Source organism: Podarcis bocagei (genome assembly GCF_964188305.1).
Source record: "Podarcis bocagei genome assembly, chromosome: 16".
Lineage (NCBI taxonomy): Eukaryota > Metazoa > Chordata > Lepidosauria > Squamata > Lacertidae > Podarcis > Podarcis bocagei.
Window position 1 is genome coordinate 15685754 of NC_138142.1, and position 17491 is coordinate 15703244.

Here is a 17491-nt window from a genome sequence, read left to right on the forward strand (position 1 = left end):
GGCTAGAGCTTGGTGGCAGAGCCTCTGCTTTGTGTGCAGAAGGTCCTGGGTTCAATTCCTGGCTTTCTAATGACACCATGGCAGCCAGGTGTTCCTCCACTTCTGCCTCCTCCTCTCCCATGATTTCCCAACTTTTCTCCTCATCTGCCTCTGAGCTGTGACTTCCCTCAAACCCCTGTTGTAGATCTATACAGTCTTCCTCCACCCTGGAAGGGTCAGGATAGAGAGGCAGTCTCCACCCACGTTTCATCGCTGTCAAAAACTATTGTAACAGAATTGCACTGAATCAGCAAGTAGAATAAGGAAAATTAAAATTAAAAATACGTTTGTTGTTTGTTGGCAGTTACCTTGGTGATATTATCTTATGTCTATTGCCAGTCAGTGGAGGCAGCACTGAACTCGATGAACCAATGATTGGACTGAGTACAGTGGAACCTCGGGTTGCGAACGTGATCCGTGTGGGAGGCACGTTTGCAACCCGCATCGTTCGCAACCCGCAGTGCCGCGTCTGAGCATGCACAGGTCATGATTCGGCACTTCTGTGCAATTGAAAAGCACGAATTAGGGCTTCCATGCATGCGCGAGCGCCCAAACCCGGAAGTAACCCATTCCGGTACTTCCGGGTTTGGTTCTGTGCGAAACCCGAAAACACGTAACCTGAAGCGTCTGTAACCCGAGGTACCACTGTATAAGGCAGCTTCCCGTGTTCCTGTTTTAAACTCTTGTTTTCTCGAAGCAACAAAGCATTGACCAGAGCAGTTCCCCAATGCATAATCTATCCCAAGGGATATGTGGTGGCAGCATATCATGTGAGAAAGAGGAGGATGTGGTTAGTGCTCTGTAAGCATCCTGCTATTTAAGCCCCCTATTCCTGGTTGCACAGAGTGGATCTTATCAAGTCTGCCAGCACCCTCTAGAGATGTTTATTGAAACACCATGATGGTTTAGGGTGCTTAATTTCGCCACCTTTCCCAATACGTCACAGATCTGAAGTCCATGTGGGTTGGAGATCATGACAGACAAAAGGATGGTAGGTCCTGACCAGAGAAGAATGGCAGATCAAGTTGATGGATTATGCTGAAATAGCTAAAGTAACTAGAAGAATCAGAAATCAGGAAAATCAAAATTTCAGTGAGGGGGGAATTTATAACTTATCTTAAAGTCCATTGTAAACAGTTAAAATCATTAGTACGATCAGAATATCACTTGTAGTTCAATGATGAGTTTTGGACAATGGAGAGGTAAAATATTTGGATTATTATAAAAGATGCAGGAGGAAATGATGAACAATAGGACCCACAAAGGGGAGGAGGGAAGCCCAGGAGATTCATTGGAATCTTGTTTTTATGCTGTATGTTGGATATGTGACTAAAAAATTTTAATCTGAAAAACCAAATAAATAAATTTTTAAAAAGGACAGACGAATGGAGGTTAACACAGAGTTAAAGTGTGGCGTTTATGAGCACTGAAATATAGTTAAGGGGGATCAGACACGGAGGATAAGTGGTGCCCAATGTAGCCAGAGAACAGCAGTTTGAAATGAGAGGCCTGCTCCCTCAGGCCTCCTCTCATCCCATCAGATTTGCCTCAGTGAGAGAAGTAGCAAACAAGGCTCATTTCGTCAGCTTTGCTGGAAGTCCAACTCCATCAGTTCCTTCCTGCCCCCAAACTGGGCCAGCTGGTCATTATAGGCACAACTGTTTAGACACTGGTGCCTGAGATGGATTTATATTTTCCTCTGCCCTCCCTGTTCCTTTCGCCTTGTGTGTCGTGGTTTTCCTGAGCTTATACCCTATGGGGAAGGAGTGTCTTGTTTCAATTGCTTGCATGTAAGCCACTCTGGGAGCCTCTTTGACCAAAGAGCAGGGTACAAAAGCTCTAAATAATGACAAAATAAGCCTCTCTGTGGCCCGGCATAGACCTGCTGTCTATTTCCGATGCACACTTGAAGTCTATGCTAAATTCTCTACCTCAGTGAACCCCCTTCATTTGCTTTCCCTCATTAAATAAGGGAGTGAGGTAAAAAAACAAGTGTAACTCTAGGAAAAGTGGGGATTTTGGGGTTAGAATGGCAAGGCAGTCCGAATAAGCCTCTTTTTGTGAAAATTCAATTCCACTGGAAGGTCCCTCATCTGGAAACAGAGTATGATAGCAGCTGCCTTTTTCAGCAAGAGGTTTTTGTCGCACTTCCCCATCTGCCTGTGTCACTGTGAGCTGTGTTGCTGTCCCACACCTGGCAGTAATAATCGGCCTCATCCTCTGCTTGGGCTCTGGCAATTCTCAGTGTGGCTGTGTTGCCAGAGTTGGTGCCAGAGACTCGGTCCGAGATCCCAGTGGGTCTCTTACTGTCTTCGTATATTATCAGTACAGGGGCCTGGCTGAGTTTCTGCTGGTACCAGTGCACATATTTGCTCCCAATGTTGTTCCCAGAACAAGTGATCTGGGCATCTCGTTCCAGAGACACGGACACTGATGGGGGCTGCGTCAACACATACTGGGCCAAAGATCCTGAAAGAGAAAGAGACAAAATATCTCATGACACGTTAGACTCCTCTTTAGTCTTCTGTTCAGAAGAGAGAGAGAGAGAGAGAGAGAAAGAAAGAACGAAAGAAAGAAAGAAAGAACGAAAGAATGAAAGAACGAAAGAACAAAAGAACGAAAGAACGAAAGAAAGAAAGAAAGAAAGAAAGACTTTTCTTCCTCATACCTGAGAAATAGGTGAGGAAGAGGCAGGCCCAGAGCATGATGGGAACGCAGAGGAGCTCTCCCTCCTTAAGGCACAGAGGTTTCTCCTTCAGACCCGTCTCTCTGCTCTCTTAAATCTTTTTGATCTTGTGACCCAGCCCTACATTCAAATGATTTCCCTTGAAAACGCAGCACACACTCCTCTCCACCCCTGGGGATAAAATGCATGCCATGGCACTGTAGAAAACGAAGGGTGAACACTTTTTGTGGAGGGGTGTCTTGTGGGAATTAAACTTTGCTTCCCATTTACAGAGTTATGTGGAAGAGAGACAGGGTATATTGCCCTTTTAGTTACTTCCCTTTTCCATCTTATAAAAACTTCCCAAGACACTCTCTCTTGTAAAGTTGAAATAACAAATGACTTTTGCTTGGTGTACTTGCACTTGATAGATTTAAACATAAAAGACAGGCAGGTATTACTTATGTTACTAATGACCACTCCCCCATAATATGGGGGGCGACCTTTGCGTGGACGCGCACAGCCCCTGGATCTGGAGCGGCTCCATCAGCATAGGCTTGGCTTTGCCTTTGCTCAGGTGGGATACCTGGAGGTCTCCGCCTACCCCAGTCAGTTGTCCAATCCCACCTGGGGGAAGCGTTGCCAAGGAGATCAGGCCAGGTGGGGGAGGGATTACCTGCCCACACAATAGAGGGAGGATCTTACCTGGGAATCCTCAGTTGGCTCCAGAGCTTCTCCCACCCTACCCACCCTCAGTTAATGCCTTATTTTGCAGGTTAACTTTTCTTCACAGGTTTTGCAGGTTAACTTTTCTTCACAGGTATGCGGGCGCTGCTACGTTAAGGTCGCTGTCAAAGGGCCGGAAAGGAATTTCCCGGCATTGGCAGATTTCGCCTTTCCTGTAGCAAAACGTCACAACTTTGGCGGTATCAGGCCTTGGGCAGAATCCTTTTGTCCATCTTCCTCTTTGCAGCGGCGATACCAGGATTCCCTGTTAAAGGGGATTTTGAGGGGAGGCCTTGACTGTACGCCGAGAGGTCGTCATTGCTCTCCCCTGCGGCGGTGGCGTAACGGGGGCGTCTATCTCTGCTTGAACATATGTTCTCCAGAGCCTGCCCATCCCCCCCCACTGGATAACCCTGATGCTCCCTAGGTCCCTGGCTGGGGACTGGGGAGGGAGAACGCCCAATGCCTGAGCCAAGGTCTACCCACATTTGAAATTTAATAAAGTTGTGGCCAATTTAATCCCATAGCACGTTGTCTTGAGTCGTTATTCCACATGATGGGGGGGGGCGCTCGGGATGTGGGGGACTCCGCCTGTCCACGCAATGCACTCAAGGGGGAAACGTTCAAGCAGAACGCCAAATGCACTCCAAAGAACAGAAACCAAAGTGAATGAAACTTTTGTTTAAAAAGGAAATAAATGAGGACATGGAATTAATCTATTCACGCACTTGCACATTCTTTCCCGACTCTTTTTGACTGCCGAAGGTGTACTTGTACCTGATATATATTGAGAGCCAGTGTGGTGTAGTGGTTAAGAGCGGTAGTCACGTAATCTGGGAAACCGGGTTCGCGTCTCCGCTCCTCCACATGCAGCTGCTGGGTGACCTTGGGCCAGTCACACTTCTGTGAAGTCTCTCAGCCCCACTCACCTCACAGAGTGTTTGTTGTGGGGGAGGAAGGAAAAGGAGAATGTTAGCCGCTTTGAGACTCCTGAAGGGGAGTGAAAGGCGGGATATCAAATCCAAACTCTTCTTCTTCTTCTTCTTCTTCTTCATATATTTGCTGCATTCATGCCAATCTGAGCATGAGTGAACAGAAAGCATCAGACATGTAGCCATGCTTAGTGAACATTTTCCTGCTTCACTTCACATCGCAGGTACAAGAGGGAGCAGGTGCTCTCAGAACCACTAATCTGCCAAAAATAGACCAACATCTCCCCTTAAAGGTTAAAGCTAGAAAAGCAGTCATCCTATAGCTATGCTCAACATGAACAGGAAGGTTATATCATATGAAAACCAATGCTGGTATTCATTGCTCAAGCAGTTGGCGTAAGACCATGGTTTTCCAGAACACATTTGACTGATATGGCCTGGTTTTTAGATCTTACAGATATAGAATAGAAACTTGACTGTGGACTCAGCTTTTGTTGTTTAGTCATTTAGGCGTGTCTGACTCTTTGTGACACCATGGACCAGAGCACGCCAGGCACTCCTGTCTTCCACTGTCTCCCGCAGTTTGCTCAAACTCATGTTAGTAGCTTTGAGATCACTGTCCAACCATCTCGTCCTCTGTCGTCCCCTTCTCCTTGTGCCCTCCATCTTTCCCAACATCAGGGTCTTTTCCAGGGAGTCTTCTCTTCTCATGTGGTGGCCAAAGTATTGGAGCCGCAGCTTCAGGATCTGTCCTTCCAGTGAGCACTCAGGGCTGATTTCCTTAAGAATGGATAGGTTTGATCTTCTTGCAGTCCATGGGACTCTCAAAAGTCTCCTCCAGCACCATCATTCAAAAGCATCAACTCTTCAACGATCAGCCTTCTTATAGTCCAGCTCTCACTTCCATGCATCACAACTGGGAAAACCATAGCTTTAACGGACCTTTGTCAGCAAGGTGACGTCTTTGCTTTTTAAGATGCTGTCTAGGTTTGTCATCGCTTTTCTCCCAAGAAGCAGGCATCTTTTAATTTCATGACTGCTATCACCAGCCGCAGTGATCATTGAGCCCATGAAAGTAAAATCTCTCGCTGCCTCCATTTCATCAATTATATTTTTATAACTGCATCATAAACATACAACACCAGATGGCGCTGTAGAGCTATGACCTGTCACCAATGGGATTTTCCATTATGAGCTTTTATAATGTGTTTTCCTGTACTGATTTTTTAATGTGTGTAGATCCAGCACATCTGGTCAGTGATGCTATCAGGGCTGAACTATGAAACATATCCAGGGCTCCACTTAGTTGGTTTCAACCTGCCACAAACCTCATGGAGGAAGTTTGAAGGCAGCACCTGTAGAGGAGGTGATGATGATGGTGAAGGAGGAAGTGGGAGAGACAGGGGATGGAGATTCCCTCGGGACAATGCCATTATCCAAGAGGCTGGGTTCTATAGGCTCTCTCTGTAAAGATTGAAATAAAAAAGGATGGTATGTATTGTGACTTCACCAATAGAAATGTACTTTTATGTAGTTTCATGTATTTATATAGTAAAGTATTATCGTCTTCTCTCTTCAACAGGGCAGGTGGGGTGTCCTGCAGCAGTAAATAAAGATCACCTCCTGTGTGCTTCTGTTTGAATAGATCAGTCTCTGTCTGTTTTATATTCCCACCCAGATAATAGACTTGATGGTAGATTTCCATAAAGAAATTTTCTATGAGCCATGACCCATTCCAGATACACACTTGGCTACTTGAGCAACCCAAAATGTGTGATTAGGCAGGAATATTGTGCATGCGCACTTAATTTCATCGCATGTGTAAGACCCAAGCCAAATGCAATTCTGTTAATGAACTCTTATTTCATTTTGCTGTCCTTCAAGCCTGTCCCTTCCCAGGGAGAAGAACTGTCACTTTCAGGCTCGAGCTATTTTGAATTCCTCACTCAACAGAGGAGGAGTGAAGGTTTTTGTCTCAGTTCCCCATTAGATTGCACCACTGTGGAACTGGAAGCTACCAGAGCTCTCATAGGCAAAACAGTAATAAACGGCCTCATCTTCAGCCTGGATGTTGGTGATGGTTAAATAGCCTGTGTTCCCTGAATAAGAACCTGTGAACCGATCTGGGATCCCTTCTCCCCTGTTGCTGGTATGATAGAGCACGAAGCGAGGAGCCTGGCCAGGTTTCTGTTGATACCAGTGAAAGTTGCCCCAGCTTCCACCACTACTTTTAGAACAGGAGAGTTTAATTGCTTGGCCCGGGGAGACAGACTCGGAGGCTGCCTGAGTCAATGTCGGCTGTGAAGCGACACCTTTGCAGAAAGAAAAAGAAAAACCGATGCATCATTCTCTGCTCCTTAATATCACAAACGCATTCTGTTTCAGTGCAAAATAGAGAAATAGCTTTGTTGCTAGCCCATTAGACCACATAACCCATACCTGAGAAGTAAGTGAGAAAAATGAAGAGAATAAGGATCTGGCCCATGGTGAAATTCTAAAGGAAGGTGAGTCCCAGAGGCAAACAGCTCTCTAATCTATAAGAGGGAAGGGTGACCCTTCTCTCTTATATACCCCAGGAGCTGAGGGATGATGTATCATGCAAATATATCTGAACCCATTGGCTTTTCTGGAGACATTATGAAGAACTGTGATGAAGGTCTCTCAGATGACCACAGAACAGGTTTTGCATGAAGGGCGTGACCTGTTGTACAAAAATAAGAGTCACATCTGCTCAGTTTTGCCTCTGGTACACACACCCACACCTGGCAGACAGCCCCTGGAAAGCTCCCCTTGGAGGAAGGGGTGTGATTTCTGACGAGTCATGATGTCAGGGACTGGCTAGATGAAGAAGAATGGTGGGAGACTACAGCTGGGGGAAACCTCAGGGAAGCATCAGCGTGGGAAGGCTCCAAGCCAGGAGAATGGTGGTGGGACACAGAACACAGGTCAGAGGAAGAAGGGTTGTGCCGATGGGTTGTGGAGAGTCCACTGTCTCCATCTGGTACACAGACTGAGACTCTACCTGCCCACAGACTGTCTCGCCAGAGTGGTGCATGCTCTGGTTATCTCCCGCTTGGACTACTGCAATGTGTTCTACGTAGGGCTACCTTTGAAGGTGACCCAGAAACTACAATTAATCCAGAATGTGGCAGCTAGACAGGTGACTGGGAATGGTCACCAAGATCATATAGCACCAGTCCTGAAAGACCTACATTGGCTCCCAGAACATTTCCAAGCACCATTCAAAGTGTTGGTGATGACCTTTCAAGCCCTAAATGGCCTCGGCCCAGTATACTTGAAGGAGCGTCTCCACTCCCATCATTCAGCCCAGACACTGAGGTCCAGCGCCGAGGGCCTTCTGGCGGTTTCCTCACTGCAAGAAGTGAAACTACAGGGAACCAGGCAGAGGGCCTTCTCAGTAGTGGCGCCCGCCCTGTTAAACGCCCTCCCATCAGATATCAAGGAAACAAACAACTATCTGACTTTTAGAAAGCATCTGAAGGAAGCCCTGTTTAGGGAAGTTTTTGATGTTTGATGTTTTGTCGTGTTTTTAATATTCTGTTGGGAGCAGCCCAGAGTGGCTGGGGAAACCCAGCCAGACGGGCAGGGTATAAATAATAAATTGTTGTTGTTGTTACTATTTTGGTTTTCCTCTATGTACATAATAAAACAGTGCCATTCAGTTAGAAAAGAGTACTTGTAGCTCAAGCCTTATGCTCATTTTAATTGGTTATTTATTTTTCCCACAAGCGCTGCTTGTTCCACCAGTTTGCCAGAGAGGCGCCCTCTAAGTTCTTCCAGCATCTCAATATTCTGCCATCCTTTTCCAGCAAAGCCCTTGCCCTCCTGCCCTAACCACTTCAAGATGGTCCCTGGCCAAGCTGTTCCTTTGAGGCTCAAACAAGTGATTGTGTGGTTCAGATTTCCTGCTGCAGCGAGGAAGAGTGAAGCTTTTTGTCTCGGTTCCCCATCAGATTGCACCACTGTGGAACTTGAAGCCACTGGTGTCCTCCCAAACGCAACAGTAATAAACGGCCTCGTCTTCAGCCTGGAGGTTGGAGATAGTTAAATAGCCAGTGTTCCCAGAGACGGAGCCAGTGAACCGATCTGGGATCCCTTCTCCCCTGTCGCTGGTACCGTAGAGCACAAAGCAAGGAGCTTCTCCAGGTTTCTGTTGATACCAGCGGAATGCACTCTTGCTGCTGCTACTTTTAGAGCAGGAGAGAATCTGGGTCTGGCCCAGAGTCCCAGATTCGGAGGCTGACTGAGTCAATGTGTGCTGTGAACTGACACCTTTGTAAAGAAAAGGGGGAAAAAACAACTATGCATCATTTTCTGTTTTCTTAAATTTCAGAAAAAAGTATTAATTCTGTTTTAGTGATAAATACAGAAGACAAATAGCATGGTCAATAGCATATTCCCTCCACAACCAGACCTGAGCAGTAACTGAGGAACATGAATAAAACACACAGCTTTGCCATGGTGGAAATCGATTTGAGTCTGAGTCTGAGAGGAATAAAGGTTCTCTAATCTAGCTGCACCTTCCTCCCCCTTTCTTAAATCCCACATGAAATGAAGAAAGACTTCTCATGCAAATATATCAACAGCCATTGGCTTTCCTAGGGGCAGGAAATGTGAGGAACTTCTAATGAAATAATTTTGCATGCGTTAGGCAGTTTAAAAGAAGAATGACATTTTGTTTAGAACAGGAGTGGGATCCAGAGGCTTAATGCGGCCCTCCAGCCTCTCTGCCTGGCCCTCGGGAACCTTCCAGTCCTGACTAGAATATATAATTGAATGGTGAGAATGACCCTGAGGGAAGCTGAGGGAAGTTCTGGAAAAAAAGGGTTTAAGTTAAAAATGGATGTATAATTTTGTAAAAATGTTTTTTTAATGGAAAATCTAATAAAAAATATTTATTAAAAAAAGAAGTGTTGTCTGGAATTGCAACAGGAGCAAGAAGGTTTTTTGTGTGTTTTTTGGGTTAGCCTACCTCCCAACCATAATGGACTCATATGTCCTCAATGCCAGCTTCACTTCTGGATGGATTTAGGGGGCACACTCCACAGAAAAACCCACAGTTATACTATAAAAAAGCAAAAGCAGTACTAACACCAGCTTCTACCCCTAAACTCAGACACGTATTTGCGGAGGGAACGTTCTTTCACATGTGGTGGACTTGTAAAAGGGTAAAAGAGTATTGGGAAAAGATCCATAATGAATGGGGGGAAATGTTTAAAAGTACTTTCCCCCACCCCACCCCCAAACCAGAGTCCTTTCTGTTGGGGATAATTCAGACTGAAATTCCCGGGTGCCAAAAAAGGTTATTTATGTATGCTACTACTGTGGCCCGTGTTCTGTTAGCCCCAAAATGGAAAACGAGCGAGGTCCCAACCAAAAAAAATGGCAACTCAAGCTGACAGAATACTGTGGTACCTCGCGTTAAGTACTTAATTCGTTCCAGAGGTCCGTTCTTAACCTGAAACTGTTCTTAACCTGAAGCACCACTTTAGCTAATGGGGCCTCCCGCTGCTGCGCGATTTCTGTTCTCATCCTGAAGCAAAGTTCTTAACCTGAGGTACTATTTCTGGGTTAGCGGAGTCTGTAACCCTGCAGCGTATGTAACCTGAAGCGTATGTAACCTGAGGTACCACTGTATGCACAACTTGCAGACTTAGAGTAGGAGAACATACATTTAGAGAAGATTGGAAAATTTTTGTTGAATATGTGGGAAATAATTGTGAACAGCTGGATATTTTATTCAGGTTGGCACCCCTGAGGAGAATGCAATATAGCCAGGAGGTTGGAAATTGCAAAGAAACAGTGTTTCCAGAGGTGGAATGAGTGAAGCAATTTGTGGTCCCTTTCCCCCTGTTCTTGGCCTTCCTGATTTCTGATTCTTCCAGTCATTTTAGCCATTTCGGCATAATCCAACTTGATCTGCCATTCTTCTCTGGTGTAAGTAAGCCCATGAGCGATCCTTGTTTGAAAACTCTAGGGGAAGTGTGAGAGAGAGGTTTTTGTATCAGTTCCCCATCAGATGGTACCACCGTGGAACACATTACTGCCTGTCACCCAGTCAGCACAGTAATAAACCGCCTCGTCTTCAGCCTGGACATTGGAGATGGTTAAATAGTAAGTGTTCCCAGAGGTGGAGACAGCGAACCGATCAGGGATCCCGTCTCCCCGGGTGCTGGTAGCATAGAACACAAAACGGGGAGCCTGTCCACCTTTCTGTTGATACCAGCTATAAGCATACAAGCTGCCACTACTTCTAGAGCAGGAGAATTTGACAGTTTGACCCGGGAGCGCAGACTCAGAGGCAGGCTGGATCAATGTTGTCTGCGATGTGACACCTTTGCAAAAAGAAAAGTCAAATAAAAGCACATGAATCATTTCCAGTGTTCTCAAATATTAGAAAAGACTATCGCTTTCTTGCTGGTACATGCATCATTTTCTGCGCCCTCAGATTTCAGAAAATTATTATCTTCTTGTGAAAAGTAACAGAAGTCAAGTCAAATAATACATTAGGTCTCCACAAACATACCTGAACAGTAACTGAGACATGTGATGAGAACAAGGATCCATGCCATGTTGAATGTCAAAAGGAGGGTGGATCACACAAACAGATCTCTAGTCTGGTGGCTCCTCCCTACCACCCTCTTAAATCACCTGGGAAATGAGGCACGAGTAATTATGCAAATACCTCGACACCCATTGGCTTTGCTAGAAAGAATATGAGGAAATACAGGGAACAACTAGCAGATGACCACAAAAGAGATCTTGCACGAAGGGGGTGTTTTCACAGAAGATTGAAGCTTCTATGTATGGTTTAGGTTATGATTGGGGAGCTATAGAACCAGGGGTTGAACATGACCTCCAATAATAATAATAATAATAATAATAATAATAATAATAATAATAATAATAATAATAATTTATTATTATTATTATTATTATTATTATTATTATTATTATTATTATTATTATTATTACCCACCCATCTGGCTGGGCTGCCCCAGCCACTGTGGGCGGCTAACAGTTTACATAAAGACATAGTAAAATGTCAAACATAAATTTTCCATTGCAGGGCTGCCTTCAGAAGTCTTCTGATAGTTGTGTAGTTCTTTATCTCTTTGACATCTGATGGGAGGGCATTCCCGAGGCAGGGTGCCACTGTCAAGAAGGCCCTCTGCCTGGTTCCCTGTAACCTCACTTCTCACAGTGAGGGAACCAGCAGAAGACCCTTGGAGGAAGACCTCAGTGTCCGGGCTGAGCAATGGAAGGTGGAGAAGCTCCTTCAGATATTTCCTTTTGCGGCTCTCAGGACGTGCTCAGAACATGCTCTCTTCAGGCCACATGCCTCACTTTCATGGTGCTGTGGCCCCCAATGATTTTGCCTGGCTTGAACATATCCCTGAATGTTGATGATGCTTAATTATAATAATAATAATAATAGGGACGCAGGTGGCTCTGTGGGTTAAACCACAGAGCCTAGGATTTGCTGATCAGATGGTTGGCGGTTCAAATCCCCGTGACAGGGTGAGCTCCCAATGCTCGGTCCCTGCTCCTGCCAACCTAGCAGTTCGAAAGCACGTCAAAGTGCTTCCGGCGGGAAGGTAAACGGCATTTCCGTGCACTGCTCTGGTTCGCCAGAAGCGGCTTAGTCCTGCTGGCCACATGACCCGGAAGCTGTACGCCGGCTGCCTCGGACAGTAAAGCGAGATGAGCGCCGCAACCCCAGAGTCGGCCACGACTGGACCTAATGGTCAGGGGTCCCTTTACCTTTAATAATAATAATATGCAAACATATTTAAGCACTCCTTCTTGAAAGAACCCAACCCACCACCCTCCTTTCTCAGATTCAGGGACTCACAACAAAGGTGGGAATTAAGAAATAAAATCAGCTCCCGAACTCTGAAGCTTTGTCCAGGTCGCAATGGAAACTTCTCTCCATTGCAAACTGTGATTACGGGGGGTGGGGGGTGGGGAGTGGCTCATCAGCGCTGCTCCTCATGCAAATGTCTCCTAAGCGAGTCGTCAGGCATAGGAACAGCCAGTTGTGTCTAAGACAGCCAGTTGTGTCTGCCTTGGTGTTGAAACCCTTTTATTTATGGGAATCTGCCTTATAGCAGCTCCAACTATTTCTTCATTTGAGGCAATTCCAGCTTGCCATTATTTTCAGGTGAGATTCAGTCACGTACCAGCAAATTGAGGCTGCACAATTCAGGTTGATTTCAAGGTGTTGTGCAGGAAGCCAGCTCCTCCTCAAGCGAGTAGTCAGGCATAAGAAAAAACATTCTGACGCTTCGCTTCACCCCAACAGTTCAGTTTTTGTAACCATTTTCCGTTTCGTAATATAATTCACTATTATTTTATAAAACAGGTAGGTGGCCTAACATTGTCCCCTGGAGGTTAAAGGCAGAACAGGAGACACCACAAAACGCCTGCATCACATTTCAAAGCAAAATACTGAAATCACAATCTAGTCATTCTTAGTTACAGATAGGTAGCCGTGTTGGTCTGCCATAGTCAAAATAAAAAAATTCCTTCCTGTAGCACCTTAAAGACCAACTAAGTTAGTCAGTCTTAGTTACAGGTAGGTAGCCGTGTTGGTCTGCCATAGTCGAAACAAAATAAAAAAATTCCTTCCAGTAGCACCTTAGAGACCCACTGAGTTTGTTATTGGTATGAGCTTTCGTGTGCATGAAGAATCTGAAGAAGTGTGGATTTCCAAGGTATGACTGTATTTATTATTATTATTATTTTGAGAAAATGCAAGCCGAAAACTCACCCACTAATCCAAGATGAAATGATTATTTAATTAAGGATTTTCTTCATAGCTGTAATTTCAGCAGTGCTCTTCTAAGGTTGAATTTGAATTTATGACATTCCAAATGAAGTTTACATAATAAATTCCAGTTTTCAAGGAATCCCACTCGGCCCGCTTTGGATCCTTTTGCATCTTGCCAATATCTGTTAGCTTTCTAGTTTCAATTTTATTAATCCAAGACTTGGATTTCACAGCAAATCATGATCTCAGTATTAGGGGAGTAATGCTAAGTAACAGCTTCTCTCTGTTACACCTTTTCCCACTCTTTGGTTCAGTTTTCCACATTTTGACACCAGAAGAAGAAGAAGAAGAAGAAGAAGAAGAAGAAGAAGAAGAAGAAGAGGAGGAAGAAGGAGGAGGAGGAGGAGGACACTGACAAACTGGAACGTGTCCAGAGGAGGGCAACCAAAATGGTCAAAGGCCTGGAAACGATGCCTTACGAGGAACGGCTAAGGGAGCTGGGTATGTTTAGCCTGGAGAAGAGGAGGTTAAGGGGTGATATGATAGCCATGTTCAAATATATAAAAGGATGTCACATAGAGGAGGGAGAAAGGTTGTTTTCTGCTGCTCCAGAGAAGCGGACACGGAGCAATGGATCCAAACTACAAGAAAGAAGATTCCACCTAAACATTAGGAAGAACTTCCTGACAGTAAGAGCTGTTCGACAGTGGAATTTGCTGCCAAGGAGTGTGGTGGAGTCTCCTACTTTGGAGGTCTTTAAGCAGAGGCTTGACAACCATATGTCAGGAGCGCTCTGATGGTGTTTCCTGCTTAGCAGGGGGTTGGACTCGATGGCCCTTGTGGTCTCTTCCAACTCTATGATTCTATGATGATGATGAAGAAGAAGAAGAAGAAGAAGAAGAAGAAGAAGAAGAAGAAGAAGAAGGCAAAGTCCTTATTAATGCTTTTAGTTCATTTTCTCCACAGATATATAATTTTGCCTTATATTCATGTTTCTGTACAACAATTTTCCCTGGGGTCAAAAGGAAAGCACTTCAGAAGGACATTTTCCTGCCCTTGCCATGGAGAAGATCTTGTGATAATAATAATAATAATAATAATAATAATAATAATAATAATAATAATAATTTATTTATACCCCACCCATCTAGCTGGGTTTCCCCAGCCACTCTGGGCGGCTCCCAACGGAATATTAAAAACACGATAAAAAATCGGACCCAGGACGTTCTGCATGCAAAACAGGTATTCTTCCCTGAGCTTTGGCCCTTCTAAGTCGGAAGTGGCTTTATTGCCAACAAGGCCAGTGAAAACATGAAGAGCATTGTTTATTGGGACATGTGTCAGATATTTAATACAAGGTCATATCTCCAAAAGGATTCTTTAGTCTAAATAACTTGATAACTTTTAATGCATGTTCCTGTCGAAAACTAACAAAAGTCATTCAGGTGCAGCTATGCTCTTGAATGATTCAGGATTCTGCACTCATAAGAAAGGAGAGAGAAGGTTTTTGTCTCAGTTCCCCATCAGATTATTTCACTGTGGAACGTGTCACTGCCAAGCTCGAAGTCACAACAAAAATAAACTGCTTCATCTGCAGCCTCGATGTTAGAGATAGTTAATGAGCCAGATCGCGAACCGGTGAAGCGAGCTGGGACCCCTTCTCCCCGGGTGCTGGATCCATACCACAGAAAACGGGGAGGCTGTCCAGGTTTCTGTTGATACCAGTGAATATCATCCCAGGAAGTACCACCATTTCTAGAGCAGGAGAGTGTAGCAGTTTGGCCCAGAGACACCGACTGGGAGGCAGGCTGAGTCAAACTGGGTTGTGAAGTGACACCTTTCATAAAAAAAGAGAAAGGAACCATGACTTTGGTACATTTCCTATGCATTCAAATACCACAGAAGCTTTATCTCCCTCTAGCAGACCAAGTTTTGATGTTGTCCTACATGATGTGAGTCTTCCACGCTCTTACCTGAGCAGTAGCTGAGAAGTGACAGGAAAAGCAGGTACCAGGCCATGGTAAGTCTCCTTTAGAGTCTGACTAAAGATCTAGATGGGATCTTATTCCCCCTCTCTGAAATCCCCTGGAAATACCAAATGTCTCCTTCGCACAGATTGGTTGTATGCTCATTGGTTCTGCAAGAGTGTCTTTATCTATTTGCTTCTCTCCGTGAAAAGCCAATGATCAAAGGAGAAATTTGCATGATGATGTTGAGGGCAGGCCTCACTCTGGCCAAGATAAAAATTAAGGGGTCATAGTGTTACCAAGTACAGTGGTACCTCAGGTTACAGAGGCTTCAGGTTACAGACACTTCACGTTGCAGACTCCGCTAACCCAGAAATAGTACCTTGGGTTAAGAACTTTGCTTCAGAATGAGAACAGAAATTGCGCGGTGGCAGCAGGAGGCCCCATTAGCTAAAGTGGTGCTTCAGGTTAAGAACAGTTTCAGGTTAAGAACGGACCTCCGGAAACAATTAAGTACTTAACCCGAGGTACCACTGTACTCATTTTTACATCCTTAAAACAGCAATGACTTCCCCTCTTCTCTTTCCATGGTTCATTTTACATATCATAAATCCCTGCATATTTTACATAAACTTAAACCATTCAGTATTCCATTATTACATGCCGCGCCTCCAGAGCACAATTTCTGTTCTCACCCTGAAGCAAAGTTCTTAACCTGAAGCACTATTTTTGTGTTAGCGGAGCCTGTAACCTAAAGCGTATGTAACCTGAGGTACCACTGTATTTTAAAATGGGAAACAGAAAATTTAATAAAAATTATATACAAAAAGGAAACAAAAAGAGTCCTGAACTTTGCCCCCAGTTGTGGAAATTTACAAAGCTTTCCACAGCTTGAATCGTGGGTTAACTGGATGAGAGCGAGGTTATCGTTTGATTTCTGTGCCTGAATGAGTAGGAAAGACGGGGCAGTTGGCGGTGGAAACTTGAGCAGATATGTCCTTCCTGAGCATGTCCTGCTTCATTTGCTCCACAGGTGCAGGTGGCTCACGGGATTTCTGTGACTGATAAATTCTATGAGATATGGGGAAGTTGGTCCATCTTACAGGCCAAAAGTAGACAACCAACATTCTACATACAGTGGTACCTCAAGTTAAGTACTTAATTCATTCCGGAGGTCCATTCTTTTTTTTTTTTTTAAATATTTTTATTGGGTTTTCACATTTTATATAGACACAAACAACACACATAACACCAAAACAAACATAAAAAACAACAAACATGAATAGTTCCCGAAAATCTTATTTTCTAACCCTAGTCCTTGACTTCCCCCCACACCCTCCCCTGCATCCCTGTTCCCAGATTTGTGTCAGCAAGTTGGCATTTCTTCCGTCTTAGTATTAGTCCTTTTATAAAAAAAACAAAAATAAATTTTCCCTAAGTTGGACCCCAATTCTCTTCCCTCGATTTCTCATTTTTTCTTACATAATTTTCTTATTACTAAACCCCCTGGTCTTGAGTGTTGTTTAAATTTAAATACTTCCCTCCCTCCCATCCCCGCTTTGCGTCCTTTCCCAAGACATGTCCAAAATAACAGTTTTTAGCCTGGATTCCGCACATCCGAGGCTCTCAAATCTCTTTCAGTCCCTCTCCGCCAATTTTGTTGGTAGTCCTTTTTGTCTATCATCGAGTCTCGAAAGATTTCCTTAACCATCAATCCAATCAGTCCATAGTCTCTTCCCATATTTAAAGGCAACTGCTGAGGAATTTCCACAAGGCCTAAGTCTTGGTGATAGTCAAAAACAAAGTCTATGTGGAGGCCCCAATTGTACTTCTTTATTTCAAGTTCCTGAATTCCATAAAGTCCCAGGGCCTCCACTTTCGTCTTCTGTATCTTTCGTAGGCTTAAAGTAGATTTAATCCAATAGTCTCCTTGCTTGTGTTCTCCAGATGCCGGCTTCTGGTTAGTATTTTCCCAGATAACTTGTTCTCTTTCTTGTTTTGTCTTCTCCTCTTCTTTGTTTATAGTTTCGAATTCAGCTGTGGGTTCTTTCTCACTCAGGCCCTCATTACATTCAGCAGAACTACTTGTTTCCAAATCCAAGGTCGTCAATTGTTTACTCATAGCTGTAGTCTGCTCCTGTAAGGTTCCCACCAGTGAAAACATCCTTTCGATTTCTCTCAGTATCTTTCCATCCACAGCCATTGTAATTCCACAGAATTCCCCCTAGAGGGAATCTGGTTACTGAGTAATCTTTTCTCCAGCAATCCTCTGTCCTATTGTTGTTTCTTTGTTTCCCAAAATTTTAGTTCAATTGTAACTCCTTTTAATCCGGAGAGGTCTTAAACAGCGATTTTTTTCACTATTAAT

The 17491-nt window shown here is 44.3% G+C and overlaps 1 protein-coding gene and 2 gene segments (V, D, J or C); all 3 read right to left on the reverse strand.

The window, feature by feature from the left end:
* LOC308575977 (immunoglobulin lambda-1 light chain-like) overlaps window positions 1–15281 on the reverse strand; it is a 45398-nt gene extending 30117 nt beyond the window's left edge. The window contains exons 1-2 of the V gene segment in view: window positions 15130–15281; window positions 14698–14993 (exon numbers count right to left, since the gene is read on the reverse strand).
* The window catches only part of LOC308575987 (immunoglobulin lambda-1 light chain-like), a 106945-nt gene that overhangs the window by 49389 nt on the left and 40065 nt on the right, over window positions 1–17491 (reverse strand). Inside the window, exons 1-2 of one of the 2 annotated variants that reach the window (XM_081175171.1) lie at window positions 6802–6944; window positions 6369–6674 (exon numbers count right to left, since the gene is read on the reverse strand). The exons of the other annotated variant lie outside the window; for it this stretch is intronic. Of the exons in view, the coding sequence (XP_081031297.1) occupies window positions 6369–6674; window positions 6802–6847 (352 nt within the window). The 5' untranslated portion in view covers window positions 6848–6944. Of the gene's footprint in view, window positions 1–6368; window positions 6675–6801; window positions 6945–17491 lie in introns of those variants that run through there. 2 annotated transcript variants of the gene reach the window in all.
* The window catches only part of LOC308575971 (immunoglobulin lambda constant 6-like), a 73230-nt gene that overhangs the window by 40304 nt on the left and 15435 nt on the right, over window positions 1–17491 (reverse strand).